At 35.8% G+C, this 22,349-nt stretch overlaps 1 protein-coding gene across 1 annotated transcript in view; it reads left to right on the top strand.

The window, feature by feature from the left end:
- LOC145243788 (glutamate receptor ionotropic, delta-1-like) overlaps positions 1-17,231 on the top strand; it is a 72,679-nt gene extending 55,448 nt beyond the window's left edge. Inside the window, exons 9-14 of the mRNA XM_080106825.1 lie at positions 202-302; positions 6,363-6,450; positions 12,734-13,094; positions 13,998-14,215; positions 14,892-15,142; positions 16,877-17,231. Of these exons, the coding sequence (XP_079962951.1) occupies positions 202-302; positions 6,363-6,450; positions 12,734-13,094; positions 13,998-14,215; positions 14,892-15,142; positions 16,877-17,123 (1,266 nt within the window). The 3' untranslated portion in view covers positions 17,124-17,231. The remainder of the gene's footprint in view (positions 1-201; positions 303-6,362; positions 6,451-12,733; positions 13,095-13,997; positions 14,216-14,891; positions 15,143-16,876) is intronic.
- The last annotated feature ends 5,118 nt before the right edge of the window (positions 17,232-22,349 follow it).

The raw sequence follows: 22,349 nt of genomic DNA, 5'->3' as shown, positions 1-22,349 counted from the left end.
CTGTTACGATCAGATTTTAGTAAAATGTATTCCAGATCCTGCTGTAGCTGTTCCTTTGAACCTGAAATCATAAAAATTAGTCGGTCATTTCAGCAATATAGCAATAACAAACTAAATTTCCAATAGTCTCCAATAATTTTAAATGCCAAGTCTGGAAACTTATTGAACGCCTCCTCCATTGTTTTATCTTTCTTTTAACAGCTGTCACCTTATGTCATGAGATTAGCCCCTGGAAAAAAATTTGAGTATCAAGGATTTGCGGTGAAAATTTTAGAAGAATTGAGTTACCGAATGAATTTCAGGTAAATTGCTTTTTTAATTGAAAATATTTTATTAATTTCAAATAAATATATTTTGCATTCAAGGATATTTTATGAATTTCAAATCAACAAATTTTGCATTTAAGGATATTTTATTAATTTCAAATAAACAAATTTTGCATTCAAAAAATTTTTTAGTAATTTCAAAGAAACAAATTTTGCATTCAAAAATATTTTGCATTCAATAATATTTTGCATTCAAGGATATTTTATAAATTTAAAATAAACAGATTTTGCATTCAAGGCTATTGTGTTAATTTCAAATAAACAAATTTTGCATTAAAGAATATTTTATTAATTTAAAAAAAAAAACAGATTTGGAATTCAAGAATATTTTATTAATTTAAAAAAAACCTGCTTTCAAGTGTACTTTCATATAAACAAATTTCGCATTCAATGGTATTTTATTAATTTTAAATAAACAAATATTGCGTTCAAGGATATTTTATTAATTTTAAATAAACAAATGTTGCATTCAAGAATATTTTATTTATTTCACATGAACAAATTTTGCATTCAAGGATATTTTATTAATTTAAATAAACAAATTTTGCATTCAAGGATATTTTATTAATTTAAATGAACAGATTTTGCATTCAAGGGTATTTTATTAATTTTATATAAACAAATTTTGCATTCAAAAATATTTTGCATTCAAGAATATTTTGCATTCAAGGATATTTTATAAATTTGAAATAAACAGATTTTGCATTCAAGGGTATTCTATTAATTTCAAATAAACGAATTTTGCATTCCAGAATATTTTAGGAATTAAAAAAAAACAGATTTTGCATTCAAGAATATGCTATTAATTTTTAAAAAGCCTGTATTCAAGTGTACTTTAAGATTCCATACAAACAAATTTGCATTCGAGGATATTTTATTAATGTCAAATAAACAAATTTTGTATTCAAAAATATTTTGCATTCAAGGATGCTTTATAAATTTTAAATAAAATAAAGTGGTTTTTTATTTCTTTTTTACGCTTTTATTTTCATCCTTCCAAACAGAAAAATCAGTCCCCAAAATATTTAACAGTGGAATACTAGTATTTAATATATTTTTTGAGCAGCATATCATCATTCAAGCATATTTCGTTGAATAATGTTATCATTCTGTGTCTATTTGATCTTACACGTCTGTTAGAATTTTGTGAATAATGTTATCATTCTGTGTCTATTTGATCTTACACGTCTGTTAGAATTTTGTGACAAATGTCTTTTGGATTTTTCTCTTTTCTCAATTGATTTTCTTTTCTTTTAGATTATTATTTAATAACAGCAATGCAAAAGTTAAAACTGGCATTTCTGACTTCTATACCTTTGACAGTGAGTAAGAATCCAATCCTGGGGAAAACAATTCTTTCGAATATATAGAAAATAAAACTTTCCATTATTGAAATTGTAGAAGAAAAAAAAGATTAGCGAATTATCTTAATGTACCTATTTACTATGCCTCCCCACGGGACAGAGTTAGACACCAGGGTCGTTTTTTAACGTGGAGAAAAGGTACAAAAATAAAAATTGTCTCAGTCGTGAAGGAGAACAAGAAATAGAAGTGCAGCATCTGAAGAACAGGTGGTATTTATTTGCTCCCCCACCGAGCAAATTAGGCACAAGGCCGATTTTTAATGTGAGGAGTGAAGGGAGGGGGAAGGGAAAAGGGGACCAGCTCCCGAGAGGTGGGAAATGGGAGCTGGTTAATGGTCAGGCATGTGGGGTTGCCCCCACATCTGGTCTTTGCTAGTCATAGCTAGTCATAGCTAGTCATAGCTTGCAGTATCTGCCGGAACAGATGGTATTTATTTGCTCACCCACCGAGCAAATTAGGCACAAGGCCGATTTTTAATGTGAGGAGTGAAGGGAGGGGGAAGGGAAAAGGGGACCAGCTCCCAGGAGGTGGGAAATGGGAGCTGGTTAAAGGTCAGGCATGTGGGGTTGCCCCCACATCTGGTCTTTGCTAATCATAGCTAGTCATAGCTAGTCATAGCTTGCAGTATCTGCCGGAACAGATGGTATTTATTTGCTCACCCACCGAGCAAATTAGGCACAAGGCCGATTTTTAATGTGAGGAGTGAAGGGAGGGGGAAGGGAAAAAGGGGACCAGCTCCCGAGAGGTGGGAAATGGGAGCTGGTTAAAGGTCAGGCATGTGGGGTTGCCCCCACATCTGGTCTTTGCTAATCATAGCTAGTCCTAGCTAGTCATAGCTTGCAGTATCTGCCTGAATAGATGGTATTTATTTGCTCCCCCACCGAGCAAATTAGGCACAAGGCCGATTTTTAATGTGAGGAGTGAAGGGAGGGGGAAGGGAAAAAGGGGACCAGCTCCCGAGAGGTGGGAAATGGGAGCTGGTTAAAGGTCAGGCATGTGGGGTTGCCCCCACATCTGGTCTTTGCTAATCATAGCTAGTCCTAGCTAGTCATAGCTTGCAGTATCTGCCGGAACAGATGGTATTTATTTGCTCCCCCACCGAGCAAATTAGGCACAAGGCCAATTTTTAATGTGAGGAGTGAAGGGAGGGGGAAGGGAAAAAGGGGACCAGCTCCCGAGAGGTGAGAAATGGGAGCTGGTTAAAGGTCAGGCATGTGGGGTTGCCCCCACATCTGGTCTTTGCTAATCATAGCTAGTCCTAGCTAGTCATAGCTTGCAGTATCTGCCTGAACAGATGGTATTTATTTGCTCCCCCACCGAGCAAATTAGGCACAAGGCCGATTTTTAATGTGAGGAGTGAAGGGAGGGGGAAGGGAAAAAGGGGACCAGCTCCCGAGAGGTTGGAAATGGGAGCTGGTTAAAGGTCAGGCATGTGGGGTTGCCCCCACATCTGGTCTTTGCTAATCATAGCTAGTCATAGCTAGTCATAGCTTGCAGTATCTGCCGGAACAGATGGTATTTATTTGCTCCCCCACCGAGCAAATTAGGCACAAGGCCGATTTTAAATGTGAGGAGTGAAGGGAGGGGGAAAGGAAAAAGGGGACCAGCTCCCGAGAGGTGGGAAATGGGAGCTGGTTAAAGGTCAGGCATGTGGGGTTGCCCCCACATCTGGTCTTTGCTAATCATAGCTAGTCCTAGCTAGTCATAGCTTGCAGTATCTGCCTGAACAGATGGTATTTATTTGCTCCCCCACCGAGCAAATTAGGCACAAGGCCGATTTTTAATGTGAGGAGTGAAGGGAGGGGGAAGGGAAAAAGGGGACCAGCTCCCGAGAGGTGGGAAATGGGAGCTGGTTAAAGGTCAGGCATGTGGGGTTGCCCCCACATCTGGTCTTTGCTAGTCATAGCTAGTCATAGCTAGTCATAGCTTGCAGCATCTGCCTGAACAGATGGTATTTATTTGCTCCCCCACCGAGCAAATTAGGCACAAGGCCAATTTTTAATGTGAGGAGTGAAGGGAGGGGGAAGGGAAAAAGGGGACCAGCTCCCGAGAGGTGGGAAATGGGAGCTGGTTAAAGGTCAGGCATGTGGGGTTGCCCCCACATCTGGTCTTTGCTAGTCATAGCTAGTCATAGCTAGTCATAGCTTGCAGCATCTGCCGGAACAGATGCTATTTATTTGCTCCCCCACCGAGCAAATTAGGCACAAGGCCGATTTTAAATGTGAGGAGTGAAGGGAGGGGGAAGGGAAAAAGGGGACCAGCTCCCAAGAGGTGGGAAATGGGAGCTGGTTAAAGGTCATGCATGTAGGGTTGCCCCCATATCTGGTCTTTGCTAGTCATAGCTAGTCATAGCTAGTCATAGCTTGCAGCATCTGGCGGATCAGATACTACACTTTGATCTTGACCAAAGGCCAAGAAATTATCTTAATGTATTTCATTTTCATTTCATTCATAAATATGGGAGGGGAATTTATCTTCAAATACCTTTCATTTTGAATTAGAGCTACGGACTTATACTAAGTAAATATTAATAAGCCCTTTGAAACTTTTTTTTTTTTTCTTTTTTAATGGAGAGTAGACAACGCATTTTGGATGCGTTATTGGCAGCTCTCATTACTCTCGGTTCTCCTTATTTGTCCCTCAGTCCTCATTTCCAATAAGTGATTTTTCTGACAAAGGGTGAAGAAAACGCTGCTTTCCAGGTTGCTAGTACTTTGTGAACAGTAGCCTGAGATGTTGGAAAATTTCTGTTTCTATGTCTATCTTTGTGGTCATGTCACTAGTAAGCGTGCTGGAGGTAGAAGTTTCATCTGGGCTGACATTATCCGCCTGATAGTCAGGGACCCGAACCTTGGATTAACCATTAAGGAGGTTGTCCTATCAGCAGGTGCAAAATTCTAGGGCTGCTGTATTGCCATCTGGTGAATGGATTCTGGACCATACAGTAGTTTCTGGTAGGGCCTCTCGATGCCATACTAGTGGGTAATTGTTACGGCTTTACCTTATCATGGCCACAAAAAAAATCCTCTCTTTTTCTCTCTTACTTTCCCTCTCTGCCCTGATCTAACCAAGTCTGTTGACCAGTTCTACAAATCTCAAATCCTCAAGATGAAATATCTCCTGAAAAAAAACTCAAATAAACCTAGAACCCCATCCTCCAACGTAGACTCCTACTACCATGTCTCCTTCTCCAACATCAGGGGTCTACATTCCAACCTTCCATTGGTTGAAAGCCAATTACAGGAGACGAAACCGGATATATTCTTTCTAAGTGAAACTGACATAGGGCCGACCACTACACTAGACGAGTTCATAATTAAAGGATAATCTAAATTAACATCTAAATCTGACCCCCCAAGATCGCCATGGGCATGGTATATGTGCCGTCATTAAGAATGGCTTTCTGTATGGTAGGGGTATCTCCAGTGAAGACTCTAATTTACCTTACATGTGCTTCCGAGTTGCACTTGCTTACAACATTGCCTATCCTGCCTTGACATAGTACAAAATAGACTTTGTGGCTTAGTGGGGGATGCCCTTTTCTCTTCCCAGCAACCTCTTTCCCACAGGAGAGACATTGCGAGCCTTTCTTTGTTTTATCGTTACTTCCATGGCAGGTGCTCGTCTGAACTCCAATCTCTGGTCCCCCCCCTCGCCAATCTTTTACAAAAAACACTCATCTAGCTGAATCCACTGTCAAAAACTGTCCCCACTCTTTATCTATGCCTAAATCAAAACGTAGATTCCATGAACAAAGCTTCTTTCTTTGAACTGCACGCCTGTGGAACTCTGTTCCGTCTGCCTGCTTCCCACCTGACTAAAACCTGGATGTCTTCAAGTCCAACGTAAACAAATTTCCTTATGAACCGCGTCCTTAAGCAGACACTTTATTAAATCTCCACAGTAACGTACTGTACACGTAATAACCCTTATCCCTGAGTGGCTTCCGGGCCTTGATAAGTGGTGACCACTTTGTAAAAAAAAAAAACAGAAAAAAAAGCAAGGCCATAAAGCTGATTAAACAACTCGCAATATCAATGAACCACTACTTTAACACAGAGCACAATGGTGGTTTAAGAAATTTCTTGGTGGCGACGATAGTCTTGAAGATGATGAGTGTAGTGGTTGGACATCAGATGTTGACAACGATCAATTCAGAGCCTTAGTTGAAGCCAATCCACGCACATCTCTTTGAGAACTTGTTTCTGAATTAGACATAAAGTACACAACGATTTCTAACCACTTGATAAATGGGTGCCTCGTGAATTGAACAACAACCAAAAGCAACACTTTTATGAAGCTTCATCTTTTTTTTTATGCAAACAAGAACGACCCATTTCTTGACTGTAGTGTGACTTGCGACAACCGGCAATGCTCAACTCAGTGGTTAGTCACTGAGGAAGCTCCATGACATTTTTTGAAGCCAGAGTTGCGTCAAGAAACGGCCATGTTGACTGTTTGGTGGTCTGAGACCGGTCTCATCCATTATTATTTTGTGGAACTCCTGTTTCCTCCTACCGATAACCTTTCACTGTCAATCGGCATCTCCTGTCTCTGCAATAATCATCTTTCATTATTACATCACTTGTGCCGAGCGATTTCTATAACAAAAAAATAAAAAACACTATTAAGTTCTTGAGATGCAAAAACTTCTTTTCTCTTTCTTTTCAGTTTTGTCTGGCAGGAACCGGAAGACGAACAATTTGGGATGCTGATAAATGGCACTTTCACTGGACTTGTGGGTGAGTTGGAGAAGCGGGTAAGTCCATTTTGTTACCCAATGAACAACGTTGGAACGAGATTACCCCAGAAGAATATATGCTTAAATGTGATATTTTAATTTTTCCAGATTTTGTATACATATTATAGAGTCGTGATTTCAAGAGTGAAAATAAAAAGTATTTGGGTGCCATCAGTTAGAATCGAAATCGAAACCAAAACTGTAGCATTCAAAGCTGGTGACGTTACCACTGTACTAACCAAACTGTAGCAACGTGACATGCATATGAATTGATTAAAAATTAAAAATAAACTAAGATTGATGTACAAAATGTATAACGATTTTTAAATTATAGCTATGGTTGAAAATTGCCATAAAAAGAGGCCAGCGATAACCCTGCCAGTGGAAAGAAAGATGGCGTGCATATGAAATACATTTATTATTAACAGAAAAAAAAAATAAATTGAATTATGAACCAATAAACTGTGCGGATTGTTTAGGTTGGAGTTTTGACCCGGGGAGGGGGGTCAAGGGTGGGCTTCCCAGGGCCTGGGAAAATCATCGATGAGAGCCCTGTTCTGTGGAAAATTACCTGATTTGGATGTGGGGAAGGAGTAGCTGATTATCCAATCAGGATGAACCAAGGTGTGACGGATTAAGCAGTGATTGGTTGGCTGGTTGTCCACTGCCTCCACACCCTGCCGTTCAAGAAGCACTCATCCTCTGACCAATCAAAAGCAAGAAATTAGTTGTTGAAACCCAGACTGAGCCCCGGTCAGTGACGATCGTAACTACCAGAAAAAAGAAACATAAAACCGACATTTTCTTTATTTTATTTTTTATTCTCCTGTGAAAAACTGTACATACTTATTATTTTATTTTTTTCTTTTGTGAATAATTAATTTCATGTGAAAACTACAACCAGAGCCAACGTTGTTTATTGTTGCGAATACTTACAAGTGCACTGAAGAAAAAGAAGCAACCAAATTGAATGATCTTTCCTTTTAGGGCAAGAAAGATCAGAGAAAAGATCAACTGCTGCGTCCAACGTCATATCAACCCTATTTTCATGAGAGTGACTGGAATTGCAGCACAAGACTTTGGTGGATGTTCGAGCCGAACTACCTAGGACAATACATTGTGTGCCTTGTCATTAACTATGGGTTATTGGTGGCCGCAACAAGGGTACGATCCTGGGAGAATTGTCTGTTACACTTGTAACTAGCGGTGTGGACACCTAGAACTACATCTGAGGGTCGCGTTTGGTTATGATTGTCAAGGCTTAAAGCGACTCAAACATAAGGGTTAATGACGTGGATAGATTGTTATAGCTGTTCCAGGTTGCAATAAGCCTTGTTTGGGATGAAAAATTTTTTTAAAAAGTGTTAATGTGATGGATAGAAAAATGCGTTTTTTTTATTATTGCAACCTACCATGGTATTTCGAAGCCTAATGCTTCTCATCAGAAGAGGCGAAAAGATGCTTGGTAACATATTAGAGATGCAACGTCTAGCTATAGTCATATTAGGAGCGAGATACACGTTACTCTGAATCACCTGTTGAATTAGATTTTGAAACTGAAATTTCCAATCTCATTTATTAACAGCATTTCTAATGTGAAGGTACGTCTCGGTTGAAATACATTTTTTTATTAACAGAAAAAAAACAAAGTTGAATTATGAAACAATAAACTGTGCAGATTGTTTAGGCTGGAGTTTTGACCCGGGGGGGGATCAAGGATGGGTTTCCCAGGGCCTGGGAAAATCATCGATGAGAACCCTGTTCTGTGGAAAATTACCTGATTTTGATGTGGGGAAGAGGTAGATGATTATCCAATCAGGATGAACCAAGGTGTGACGGATTAAGCAGTGATTAATTGGCTGGTTGTCCACTGCCTACACATCCTGCCGTTCAAGAAGCACTCATCCTCTGACCAATCAAAAGCAAGAAATTAGTTGTTGAAACCCAGACTGAGCCCCGGTCAGTGACGATTGTAACTACCAGAAAAAAGAAACATAAAACCGACATTTTATTTCTTTTATTTTTTATTCTCCTGTGAAAAACTGTACATACTTATTATTTTATTTTTTCTCTTTTGTGAATAATTACATCCATTACAGCCAGCCAACCAATCATCGCTTAATCCATCACACCTTACTACACTATTCACTATGACTACATAATCCCTACTGCTACATATCTTGAAAACGCAGCTGTTAAACCAGATATAGTGATTTGGGACAGAGCAAACAAAAAAGCGACCGTAATAGAGGTCAGTGTACCCAATGATACAGGGCTTAACAGAGTTGAGAGGGAAAAGATAACAAAGTATCAAGGACTTATGTATGATATGAAACGAAATTGGAAATTAAAAAACGTTTCAATTATACCAGTCATCATAGGAGCAACTGGGCTTATGAAAAAGAACTTTAAAAAGTACATAGCAGGCATACCCGGTGAACCAAGTGCAAGTGAAATACAAACGATTGCACTGAAAGGGACGGCTAGAATCCTGAAAAGATCTCTTGGTTGGACTCACTAAAATAGGGGTAAATGTCAGACATCTGGTTGGATGTCCCATCCCCTAGAAGAAAAAGTTTAAGAGAAATGAAAAAAAATTGGATAATCAGCTACCTCTTCCCAACATCCAAAGGGGAATTTATCCCCATAACGTATCGTAAAAATGAAAATGTGTACATGCTGGTCATAGAATAATCAGGACCAAGTAGCACTTTACTCAGATTCTGGACAGTAATTCCATGGTGGAATGTTCTTATGAGATTCACAGTTGACAAAATAACAGGCGATGTATAACGGTACAGCACGATCATATATATATATATATATATATATATATATATATATATATATATATATATATATATATATATATTATAATAGGCACCGCCAAAACTGGGCGGGGGAGGGGGGCAGGTAAGTATTTTTTGACGGACCGTCTTTTTAAAAATCTACCAAAAATCAGGTAATTATCCAATCAATACGAAATTTTCAGCAATAATTAAGAGAAGAATGAACTTTATAACAGTGTACTTATTTTTCATAAACGATATTTATATATATATGTTTTGCTTACAACCCCCCCTTGTTTTTAGGGGGTTCCAAATATGCTTAAAATAATCATCTGAAACTGAACAAAACATATTGTGTTGTTGTAAGGGACGGGATTATAGATTAAAAAAAATTGTTTGCATACCTTATTTTGATGTCTGAATATCAGAACTTCGATTGTGTTTAATTATCCCGATTTTGAGTCTAGAAGTGTGACATTCGGTGAATATGTTAAGTAAAATAATTAATTTAAGTTAAGCAAAACAAAAGAAATTTTTTTTTTAATATTTATACGAAAAAAGCCATTTTAAAATCTTTGATAAATAAATTAACAATTTCTTTTTAGCGAGCCGAATAATGCATGACCATTATTAAACAGGGCATGCTTTGAAGAATCGATACAAAAAAAAAAAATTCGATAAATATTGTGCCCTTTCTGTTAAAAATATCTTTATTTTTTCGATCCAGTTTGGAAACGTTTGCCGCCTTTCGACTAAGGTGGAACAAACGCGCTGAAATAATTTTTTTTATTCTGCTTTAAATTGCCCCCCTCCCCATTTTGGAGAGCCTGGCCCCCACACACATACACATTAAAAACCAAACTCATACAAATGGTCACCCATATGGTACTGGCCAGCTTCAGCGTTAATAATACATTGAAATTTTCGTCACTGAAAAATAAGTTTTGTTTTGGCTTTTTGGTCTTCCGTAGTTTGCTTTTTATCAAGTACAAATGTAAACAGAGTAATCAAATCGACTCGAAGTAACTGGTTGCCTATATGAATAAGTGGAATTATTTGAAATCCAGGTACTTATATTATAATATTTTTGCATATTCGCATAGAAAATCCCCCTAAATCTTAGTTAGACAAGAAATAAACAAATTAATTCTTTCAAAAACCTTTCTTTTCTTTTTTTAACTATTTATATACCTTTTTTGTGCAAAACAAAAAACGCCAATTGTTAACTTTTGGGGAAAATTTAACATTTAAAATTTAATTAAAAATAGTAGAAAAAGTTTTACATTATTCTGTTTTCTATATGATAAAATTCAGGGTTTTATCTTTCTGGAAAAAAAAGTTACTCAGAAATAATGGATTTTAATAAATGTAATTTCGTTTTAAAAAACAACAACAACTTGATTTTTCGGCCATTTTTGGCGGTGCTTATATTATACGCATATCATTTATTATGCGTTAAAATTCAACAACCAAGAAAAAAATATTCAAAGGAAATAATAATGAAAGAAACGCGCAGGCAGTGTCCAACAGGTCAAAAAAGGGGAGGTGCAACGGTAAAGAAAACTGTTTAGATAAACATAGCCTCTTTTCTTTCCTTCCCTTTTTTTATCTTCTTTTTTCAGTCACATAGAAATTATTCAAAAGGGTTGATATGCCGTAAAACAAAAACAACCAAACCAACCAACCAACCAACCAATCAAAATAAGAATATTCTCCCTCCAACGGCAGCAATGGTCCTGGATATGACCTTAAATCTATCTATATAAATTGATCAAGTTTTATTTTTATAAAGCAAATAATTTTTAAGCGATTAATAGGAATTTGTAGGCATTACAAGAAAAGTCAGTCGGAATTATTCTATTTTTTTATTGTTTTCAAAATGGCGGCGAAGGCAGTCGTTCTTCTGTTACACATTAAATTCGATTCTTTTATTAAAATATTCTTGTTTAAGTTACGTGATTTTTCGAATATGATATTTTGTTTCGTCACGAGTGCATACACGATAGAGATTTTTTTTTTACTTTTGTATTTTAATAAAAAGGGAGAATTCTGACAAGAACTAAAGATCTTAAATTTAAACATTTAGTAATAACGCAATTTGTTTATTATGATTTAAAAAAAAACACTTTTAAAATGACCTTAAACTATATCCGATGGTGAGGGCCCATCTTGTGGGCTTTGGGGAGTGTGAAGCCACCCCTTAATCGCCGGTCATGAATATGACCTTAAACTATATCCGATGGTGAGGCCCCAGCTTGCGGGCTTTGGGGAGTGTGGAGCCACCCCTTAATTGCCATTGCTCCCAGGTCCACTCTGACCCAGAGTGGTAGTACCTGTTAGGGTCCCAACAATGGGTCAAATAGAAACCGACTTGAAAAAAAAATATTCTATTAAAAACATTTTCTTCAAAATCATTGGATTCGGCATTAAATAACCTGAAAAGGGTTGATATGCCATAAAACAGAAACAACCAACCAACCAACCAACCAATCAAAATAAAAAAAAAAAAAATCAGTCCAGCGAGTCGACATTTATGAAGTATGCGGAGGTGAGACGATATTGAACGATACTTAGCTGTGAGGACATGCTCCAATATTTATAGTGTGATGCAGTCCTGCTTTGCCGACGTGCGATTCAATATCCTTCGAAGTTTGTTTATCCACCTGTCTTTCCTTATTTTTTCTTCTCATGCATTTTTCTACCACCGACGTTGGGACGTCTCATTCCCACATATCTGAGCCAAGGTGTTTTCGTAGTTTTGATGTGTTCCTTTTTCGGCTCCAGAAATAAGACTCAGTTGAGAGAGTTGCCACTTCACCATATAAATCACGTTGCTGGTGATGATCACGTCTTCTCGTTGTCCTCCCCACTTAGGAATGTATCCCATTCCAATATCTCTGAGCCACGGTGTATCCACAGTCTTTGACATATTCCCTTTTCGGCTCCAGGAATGAGATTAAAGTCGAGTGACTTCCGATTTACCAAACGAATCATGTTGGCTGGTATCACTCGCATTCTTACTGTCGACATTTGTTTGCCGATGTGATCAGCTCCACTTTCTAGACTGACTTTCCTGTTTCTTTCTCCTCGCACGTAATTCCAACTAAAAGTTTTTTCTCTTCTTCTTTTTCCCGCACGCTGCTTCGTTTGGCATGTGTCTCGACGAATGACTTGGTAGGAAGGAGAATCGGAATGGGGTGTCTAACTCCCTTCCTTTCAAGGGTTGACGCGTAGATATTTCGTTGCTGAATGTCTCGATAACAATGGGGTGGGGGTGTCTGACCGATATATATTTAAAATAAAATGCCCTGTTTTCTTGTGACACTACTTTGTATTCAACTTGAACCTAAGAACTTTGAATACCATTTCTATTCCTTTGCAATAAATTTTCCTGTGTAAATTTTATTTGACGAATTAATTATCAACACTGAATAATAAAGACTTACTTTCCAACCCGAATGAAGATTAAATTATGCAAATAATCATCGATTTTATTTTTACCTGTTTTGTAGAAAGCTGATTTGATTATTGCTGCCCTGACTGTGTCCTACAGCCGATCCAAAGTGATCGACTACACTTACCCATACACAGAGGAAGGCCGAGCAATGCTCATTAAAAAGCCGACTGAAGCAAAAGTTGACCTTTTCAAAGTCTTTCGGGCTTTCAGTCTGACCACGTGGCTGTCATTCGCCATTGTTGTTGTTGTTGTCTCGCTCGCTCTGACCATAATCGACGGCTTCAAACGAATGTCAAGTTCGTACAACACTATACGAGGCTTGCCCGACAATCGGACAGCCAAGAATCTCTGCCTTTTCTCCAACCTCAGCTGGAAAGAGACGTTATGGTCCATTTATACGATGCATTTATTCCAAGGTAAGTGTAGCTTTCTTTTTCTTTTTCATCAAATGAACGAATAACAGCCAAAATCCATAGACATATAGAACTTATAATATTATAGCTATTACGGGGCTTTACATTGCGAGTGAAACAGTCGCATTTGCAATCTTCTTTCTTAAAACTGCACGCCTGTGGAATTCTCTTCCGTTTGCCTGTTTTCCAGCTGACTACAATCTGATTGTCTTCAAGTCCAATGTAAACAAGTTCTTATTGAACCGTCCCCCCCCCCCCCCTAAGAAATCCAATTTACAAAATTCCCACTAATGTTTACTACGCTATAATCACATTGACTAATGTATACCCATTAACCCTTATCCTCGAGTGGCCTCCGGGGCTTGATAAGTGGTGACTCCTGTGTAAAAAAAAAAAAAGTGATTTTTCTAAGTAGCAACTAGAGATAATAAAATGTTTACCTTTTGACGATTGTTTTCTTGTTTTTTTCACCGACAATCTTCCAAAATTCATCACGGAGTGAAAAAACATCTTTACTTTTTAATAAAACGAGCAAACAATGAAAATTTAATGAAACAATTTCTTTTTTATTATTATTTAACAGAAGTTGTTTTAAAAAATCCTAAAGAAATTCAAATGTTTATACATTCAAATCTCAACATAAAATTTGGTGCACATTTAGAATTACACTTATTTAAAAACTTTAAAAACTGCAAAAAATATCTTTATGATGTACGTAGTCGTCACGGAACGAAGATGTCATATTCCAAAAATCACGTAACTTTTCTATTTGGCTAGTAAACGAAAACATTTAGTTGTCAAAGGTCAACTAAAGATAAATTTGTCCGTAGACCCCTGTATTGATATTTAATCAATAATTAGTTATTGGTTGTTCTCTTATTGTTAATGTTGTTATTTTTCCAACAGGGGGCGCCCAGGAACCAACGTCTGCCCGTTCACGGGTGATTGTCATGTGTTGGTGGCTGTTTACGATTCTTGTGAGCACTTATTACACGGCCAATCTGACGGCGCACTTCACAATAGTTGAGCAACCTTCAACGATTGAATCGCTTAGCGATTTAGCGAATGATCATACGGTCGTACCGATCACGTTAGAGGGATCAGCCATCTACTACGAACTCAAGGTAAGTCTTCAAAATTGTACTTCTAAACGAATAACTACGAAGGTGTGTTTACTATTTATCACTCCAATATTAACACGAAAACGAGTTACTGATATTTAAATCAATACAGCATAGAAGGGAAATGCTAAGATAGCGTAGAAATCAGCAGTATATGGGAACCTCTAAGTATATAAAAAAAAAACAAAATTGTACAACCCGTCCGTAAAATGTCAACAGTTAAAGGGAGACAATCCCCTGTCAAACTTTATCAGAGTTATCTCCCTTTATGAAACAAAATTGTACAACCCGTCCGTAAAATGTCAACAGTTAAAGGGAGACAATCCCCTGTCAAACTTTATCAGAGTTATCTCCCTTTATGAAACAAAATTGTACAACCCGTCCGTAAAATGTCAACAGTTAAAGGGAGACAATCCCCTGTCAAACTTTATCAGAGTTATCTCCCTTTATGAAACAAAATTGTACAACCCGTCCGTAAAATGTCAACAGTTAAAGGGAGACAATCCCCTGTCAAACTTTATCAGAGTTATCTCCCTTTATGAAACAAAATTGTTTTCACGTGTACGAAACAACTCAAAGAATACAAAACCGTCTACAGAGCCAGTAACTGTTCCAAGATGGCGACCAACATGTTCATAATTCTACTTTTATTTTATCTCTTTTAATTCTTTCATTTTAGATGTCAACAAATCCAGTGAAACAAGCGATTTATCAACGACTTAAAATCGCACCAAACGTGAAAACGGCGGACGAATCTTTACCAATGGTGAAAACGGGAAAATATGTGTTCATCAGTCTGTGGTCTGAGGTGAAAATGTTAGCGGCCCAAAATTGTGAAGACTTGATGGTCGCCGGCAAGCCGTACGGCATAAGACGCATTGCCTTCGCGCTCCAAAAGGGATCAGCATTGACCGCCGAAATGTCAACACTGTAAGTTCATTTTCTGATTGTTTTTCGTTTTCATCAGAAATTTCGATGGTGATGTTTCAAACTATTGCATAAATTAAGGTCATATTTTGTTTGTGTGCGCTTGGTTGAACGATAAATTACATATGCTGATAAAATACGAGGTTTCCAGACTTTATTCATATGGACATTTTTATTGATAGTATACGCATTAAACTCCAGTCCCCTTTGAAGTAATCTCCTCCGGCTGCAATGCACTTGTTGCACCGTTCCAACAACTTCTAGAAGGCCCCATGGAAGTCTCCTTGTGTGAGCGTATAAATGACCCTCCTTGCAGCCTCTTTCATCTCCTCAATTGTCTCATAACGAGAGTCTCTAAGGTTTGCCTTGAGCTTAGGGAATAACTAAAAGTCACGGGGAGCAAGGTCTGGACTATACTTTCTTTCATTGGCTTCCTTCCTTCATCCGCTGGACTAAATTCATTTGGTCATGTCGAAAACATCACTAACATGACCTCCCACAACACCGAAGCCAGTCTAATCCCCGTCATTCGCCGAGCTCCCGCTGGTGCTTGTAAAAAATGCATGCTCCCAGTTCCAGACTCGTATCGAGGCAGTGATTGAGGCTGAAGGTGGCTACATTGAATAGATGTCAGCTCTACTACATAATCAATTTACCTGAATTGATTTTTTTCAATAAAAGTTTGAAAATAAATCTGTAAGGTTGTTTTCTTAAGGCCGACAAATTTATCGTTCCACCCTGTATACCGATTATAAATTCTAATCTCAAAAGTTTACATATGAAATTTAGGTGCTAATGCACTTACTGATCCGCGCTATTTTTTAAAATCGTATTTCCAAATTTAATTAAAGTTTTTTGATATGCTTCTTTTTTTTTATTATTCAGTTGTAAGGTTGAAGTACAGAATAGGTACAAAACACCCTCTCCTCCCCATGTTAAGAATGGCTAATGGCTCTCGTCTTCAGGAGGCTTCAAGTTTTGACCGTTACTCCTGATCTTAAATGGAACACGTACATCAAATTTGTTGCCAAGGCCGCTGGAAAAATGGTGGGTCTTTCTATCGATCCAGTAGATATCTCACTGCTGATGCAATTCTCTATCTATATAAGAGCCAGGTACGTCCAAGGATGGAATACTGTTGCGACATCTGGGCAGGAGCTGCTAGAAAGGACTTGTCCTGCCTTGATAGAATTCAAAATAGACTTCGTATCCTCGAAGAAGATGTCCTTTTCTCTTCCCTGCAACCTCTACCTCAAAGAAGAGATGTTGTGAGTTTGTCTCTGATGTATCGTTATTTTCATGAAAAGTGTTTGACTGAGCTTCAATCTATGGTCCCCCCTCGCCAAACTTTCACAAGAAACACTCGTCTAGCTGAAAACACTATCAATAATCCCCCCTACTCTTTACCTGTGCCTAAACCTAAACGTAGATTCCATGAACAAAGCTTCTTTCTTAGAACTGCACGCCTGTGGAATTGTCTTCCGTTTTCCTGCTTTCCGGCTGACTACAATATGGTTGTCTTCAAGTCTAACGTAAACAAGTTCTTGGTGAGCCGTTCCATATAAGTTAATCAATTTACCGAATTGATTACTATATTGTCCAATTTTTACTGGACACCCTTTAACCCTTATCCTCGAGTGGTCTCTTGGCCTTGATAATGTGGTGATGCCTGTGTAAAAAAAAAACAATAAATAATAACGAAATTTATTTTATATGTCGACTTTTTTTGTTCTGCAGCGTCAACATCATGAAAGAGACAGGCCTGATTGAGAAATGGCGTCATTTCTGGTGGCGAGAGAAAGCGGCCTGTTCCGATTCGAATGACCAATCACCAGTGACATTGGACATGGAGTCACTCGGTGGTGTTTTCATTGTCTTTGCACTTTTCGCATTGGTTGCGTCGCTCCTTCTCGCGTTTGAAATATTTAATCACAATCAAAATAAACGAAAAAGAATCCCTCTTAATGACGTCACCCAATATTAAAGACTATTTTTGTTTTCATTTTTGATTGTGATGCTTGAATAACTTCAGTCACTCGAATTCATATTTTTTTCACACAAATTGATTAGAAAGAATAAAGAATGCGTTTTTAGTAGTTTTTGTCAAATAATTCCGTGCCTTTTTTTTTCTTTTCTCTCACTCGTATTAATTCTGCCCCTCCCTTTCCCCCTCTCTGTAATTCATTTATTTTAATTTTTAATATTTTTTCGTAAACTGCTTCAATAGTTTCCGGGACTATTGCTTCATTGGACGCTGAAATAATACTTCGATCAAAGTTGGAAGTGGGCGAGAAATGACAAAATAATCTAGATTGCTAATTTATTTTTCATTTTATATATACTCATCCACATACAATACGGTTTCGCAGCTCAGTGCAATATGTGTGTGGAAAATATATTTGTATTTATTTTTTAAAAAAATCACTTAAACTTATCAAAGGGGAATACCTTATTTGCATTGACGAATATAGACACACACATATATATGTATACATATATGTCTAAAAAAGCTTTGAATAAAAAAATATGCAAAATTAAAAATAAAGAATGCAGTTTAAATTCCCGGTAGGAAAAAAATATTAACTTTAACCTATCGCAGACTTAGCAACTACATAATCCGACTTCTAAAATGTTTATGACAAAAGAATCCATTTATATAAGGATGAAGAAAAAAAAAACTTTACTAAAATTGTTAAATAGAAATAGACATATATATAGCATATATATATATATATATATATATATATATATATATATATATATATATATATATATAGCATATATATATATATATATATATATATATTATAAGCTCGTAGTTACTAAATTTCATATATATATATATATATATAATATAAATTTCATATATATATATATATATATATATATATATATATATATATATATATATATATATGAACAAATGATTAATAAAACATGTTACAAGAAATCTTGAAAAAGAGTTAAAAACATATTTAATAAAGTATTTAATGAAACTACAAGTAAGTCATAGATCTTACTTGGTTAAAAAAAGGGTGAGGTAAGGGGAATAGCAGGTAAAAGAAAAATGATAAAAAGATTCACATGATTTACATGCAAAATCCGATCCCGCATTTTGCTAATTCCTGCCCTCTGATGAGAAGGAGAGTATTTCTTCGAAACTCCGCGGATTAAGGACTATCCACTTATCTTGTGCTCCCTTTTTAAAATTAAATATGTTTTTAACTCTTTTTCAAGATGTCTTTTAACATGTTTTATTAATCATTTGTTCATATTATAAGCTCTATTTCCTTTTCGGTTTTATTGAGCTTTTACATCTGGTTGAGATTACTTTACTTGTAAATATTAACTCTTTAATATTTATAATATATTTTAAGTTTACCATTTTGATTACCTTGGTATACTTATTGTAATTTTTATATATATATATATATATATATATATATATATAAAAGTCGCTGCCTGATGATATATGTTGTTTGATTGAAACAAGTGGCTATTCGTAGCAGCGGGATGTGAACATGTTTATATAACAATAAACAAGTATTATCAGCTCTTTTTATTGAGCACTATCTAACAACCTCGTTGAATTCATTAGTCCATTACTTTTGAATATAAAAAAACCCGAGTATATATATATATATATATATATATATATATATATTTTTTTTTTTTTTTTTTTTTTTTTTACAAAGGCATCACCACATTATCAAGGCCCAGAGGCCACTCAAGGATAAGGGTTAAAGAGTGTACAGTAGAAGTTGGTCAATATAGTAATCATTAGTAATGAAAATTTGGTAAATTTAATAACTTATATGGAACGGCTCATCAAGAACTTATTTACCTTAGACTTGAACACAACCATATTGTAGTCAGCCGGAAAGCAGGAAAACGGAAGACAATTCCACAGGCGTGCAGTTCTAAGAAAGAAGCTTTGTTCATGGAATCTATGTTTAGGTTTAGGCACAGATAAAGAGTGGGGGAAATTATTGATAGTGTTTACAGCTAGACGAGTGTTTCTTGTGAAAGTTTGGCGAGGGGGGACCATAGATTGAAGCTCAGTTGAACACTTTCCATGAAAATAACGATACATCAGAGACAAACTCGCAACATCTCTTCTGTGAGATAGAGGTTGTAAGGAGGAGAAAAGGACATCTCCTACGAGGCTACGAAGTCTATTTTGAACTCTATCAAGGCAGGACAAGTCCTTTCTAGCAGCTCCTGCCCAGATGTGGCAACAGTATTCCATCCTTGGACGTACCTGGCTCTTATATAGATAGAGAATAGCATCAGCAGTGAGATATCTACTGGATCGATAGAAAGATCTCACCATTTTTCCAGCGGCCTTGGCAACAGATTTGATATACGTGTTCCATTTAAGATCAGGAGTAATGGTCAAGCCCAGAAGCTTGTCAAAACTTGAGGCCTCCTGAAGACGAGAGCCATTCATTTCAATTGATGACAAATGTGGATTAAAATGTTGATGATGTAAAGAGAGAAGCTTGGTTTTAGATGCATTAAAAGTAACCAGCCACTCCTTTCCCCATTGTACTATATGCTCAAGATCAGAGGAGAGAGAATTGGAGAGTACTTGCTCGTTTACTGTCTTAGATGTGGTACCATAAATGGTAGTGTCGTCAGCATAAATGTCTACAAATGATGTAAGGATATGATTTGGAAGATCATTAATGTAGATCAGGAAAAGAGTTATATATATATATTTGGTTACAATGAGATTAAGACTTTATAACATCTTTATTAATTTTAGAGAAATAATTAATTCAAGCAAGCAGTGTCTTAAAGCACATACATACACTTAAAAGCACACTTTTAAAAAACACTTTAAGCACATACATAAATTTAAATAACAAAAACAATCCGATTTTAAGCAAATAAAAAGATAATTTATTGAAATAATTACAAATACAAAAAAAAAAAAACATGAAAAATAAAATAAAAAATACCAGAAAGAATTTTATCAACAGACATTTTCTTATTTTCATTTACAATTTTCTTCCTTCCAGTAACGAGTTAAAAAAAAAAAAAAAAAAAATGTCAAGTTTTGAGGGGTCAAAATTCTTTGGCCTCTTTATTCAATTCAGAGTAATGGTTAGAAACATCTCACAGAAAAGTTTTCCATTATTATTTTTTTTTTTTTCGTTTTTAACTTTCATTCGTTTTTCATTTTCAATGAAAAAAAAAAGAAAAAGAAAACCAGAAATGCAATTTTTTTTGTATGGTGTTAGCCATATATTCTCAAATCAAACATGGACGCCATTTTGAATTTTCAACTTTTTTTTTTCAAATTCAATCGATTTCTTTAAGTTTTAATATTGAATAAAAAACAAAAAGACTTGTGTATATTCACATGTTTTGTTTAAGAGTTTTTTTTTTAATAAGTGCTCAACATTCGATTGTAGAGTGTTTAAATAAAGTAAATAATATTAAATAGATGCAGAACTGTGGGTGTGAGTTTCATATATAATAGTACAAAAAGAAAAGGATTTAAAATTCAAGGTTTTAATCGAATTTAAGCAATGTTTTGATTAAAGATAATAAAAAAAATTTGCCACGCACATAAATTTCCAGTTTACCTTTACAATGTGGGCTTATCTAAATTCCAAAGTTATTTAAGCTTATATTATTTCTAAAACTTTTTAATGAAAGCCTGTATCACAACAAATAAATAAAAATAACAAATATTTGCATTGTATGTCTCTTGAAAAATTTATTTTTTTAAATATTTTTTAAAAGTTTTAATATTTTTTTGTAAAACCCTAAATTTAATTAGAGAAGGTGACTTTTTGCAAAGAAACTGAAAATTAATAAATTGAGAATTTGAATAAAACACACACACGCCTACCATATTAAATTATCAAGTCGAATTTTCAAAGTCAGACCCAAATAGCATTTGAACTGAAAAATCAAGCATTACTTCTAACAAGCCAATTTTCTTCCGTTATTGTTGTACCATGTTATTGAAAATATAACATAATAACGTAGATATTTAACTACAATTTATTTTAAGCATCACTTAATCCGGCCCCGATTATTGATAATGAATTTTTTTTCTAAATTTAAATAATCACATAAAATGAAAAGGATTAGCAACGGTACGTGGTTACAAATTTACACACACACACACACACACACGCAATGTGGTAATATTGGCATATGGAGGGAATCAGTTTGGAATTTCTACAAACATGAGTAATTTCATTATGATTACAAGATTAAAAGCTCTTGAACAACACAGATATTAACTATAATTATGTTGGTCGGATTTTAAAAGTTGGGCCGTAACAGAATTGAAGCTGATAAATCCATCTTTGATTCCAACTAGCCAATTATTATTTGTTATTGTCACATCATATTATTTGTAATAGACTAACCTACTTAGTTGCTATATATATATAATATATATATATATATATATATATATATATATATATATATATATATAGTTAGTTGCACCTAAACAGCATTTAAGTTGATAAAGCAAACTTCGATTTCAACTAACCGATTTTATTTATTTGCAATCAATTAGCCTACTTTGACGAAATTTATGTAAAAATCAAAACAAATTTCAATGTGTTTAAAAATGCTGCCCTATTGTTACTTTGTGGAGAGCATGTTTAATTGAAGCCATAGTGTTTCAGGCAATCGAAGTAGGTTAGAGAGGGGGGGAGTCACTTTGCATAAAAGTGTGCGTGTGTGTGAGAGTGAAAAAAAAATCAAAAATATCTATGAAGTATCACTTCCGCATAAACTATAAAAATGGACACAGAGTAACCTCGGGGATGGGGCGGAGGCAACCTTACTACCCCCCCCCCCTCAAAATAATGTGCATGCGGGTGATTGATAAAAGATTGTCGATAGTTGTGTGACGTGTGCTGGTATAAAAAAAAACATTATGTGGTGACAAAAAAAAAAAAAAAAAATGTTTTCCCTTTTTAATGCCCTTGAGGAAATATGTGAAAAAAAAAAAATGTTTTCTTGGATGTACGGACTGGAAATCGTCTGGTACGATTCTGTGGCACATTCACAGCCATTTTCTAACGAAATATATCTAACTTAAAATTCAATTTCAACGTGTATCACCAAGACGAACAAAATAAAATTGCCGTCATTTTTTGTGGACTGTGCAAGAGATATGTAGCGTATTAAATGTATCATACTGGCTTTCGTAATATAAGGTACACAAAACCAA

The sequence above is a fragment of the Euprymna scolopes genome, chromosome 22, assembly GCF_053919585.1.
Source record: "Euprymna scolopes isolate OS-2025 chromosome 22, ASM5391958v1, whole genome shotgun sequence".
NCBI lineage: Eukaryota > Metazoa > Mollusca > Cephalopoda > Sepiida > Sepiolidae > Euprymna > Euprymna scolopes.
The sequence above is the reverse complement of the archived record's forward strand: the minus strand, read 5'-3'. Positions and strand labels throughout refer to the sequence as shown.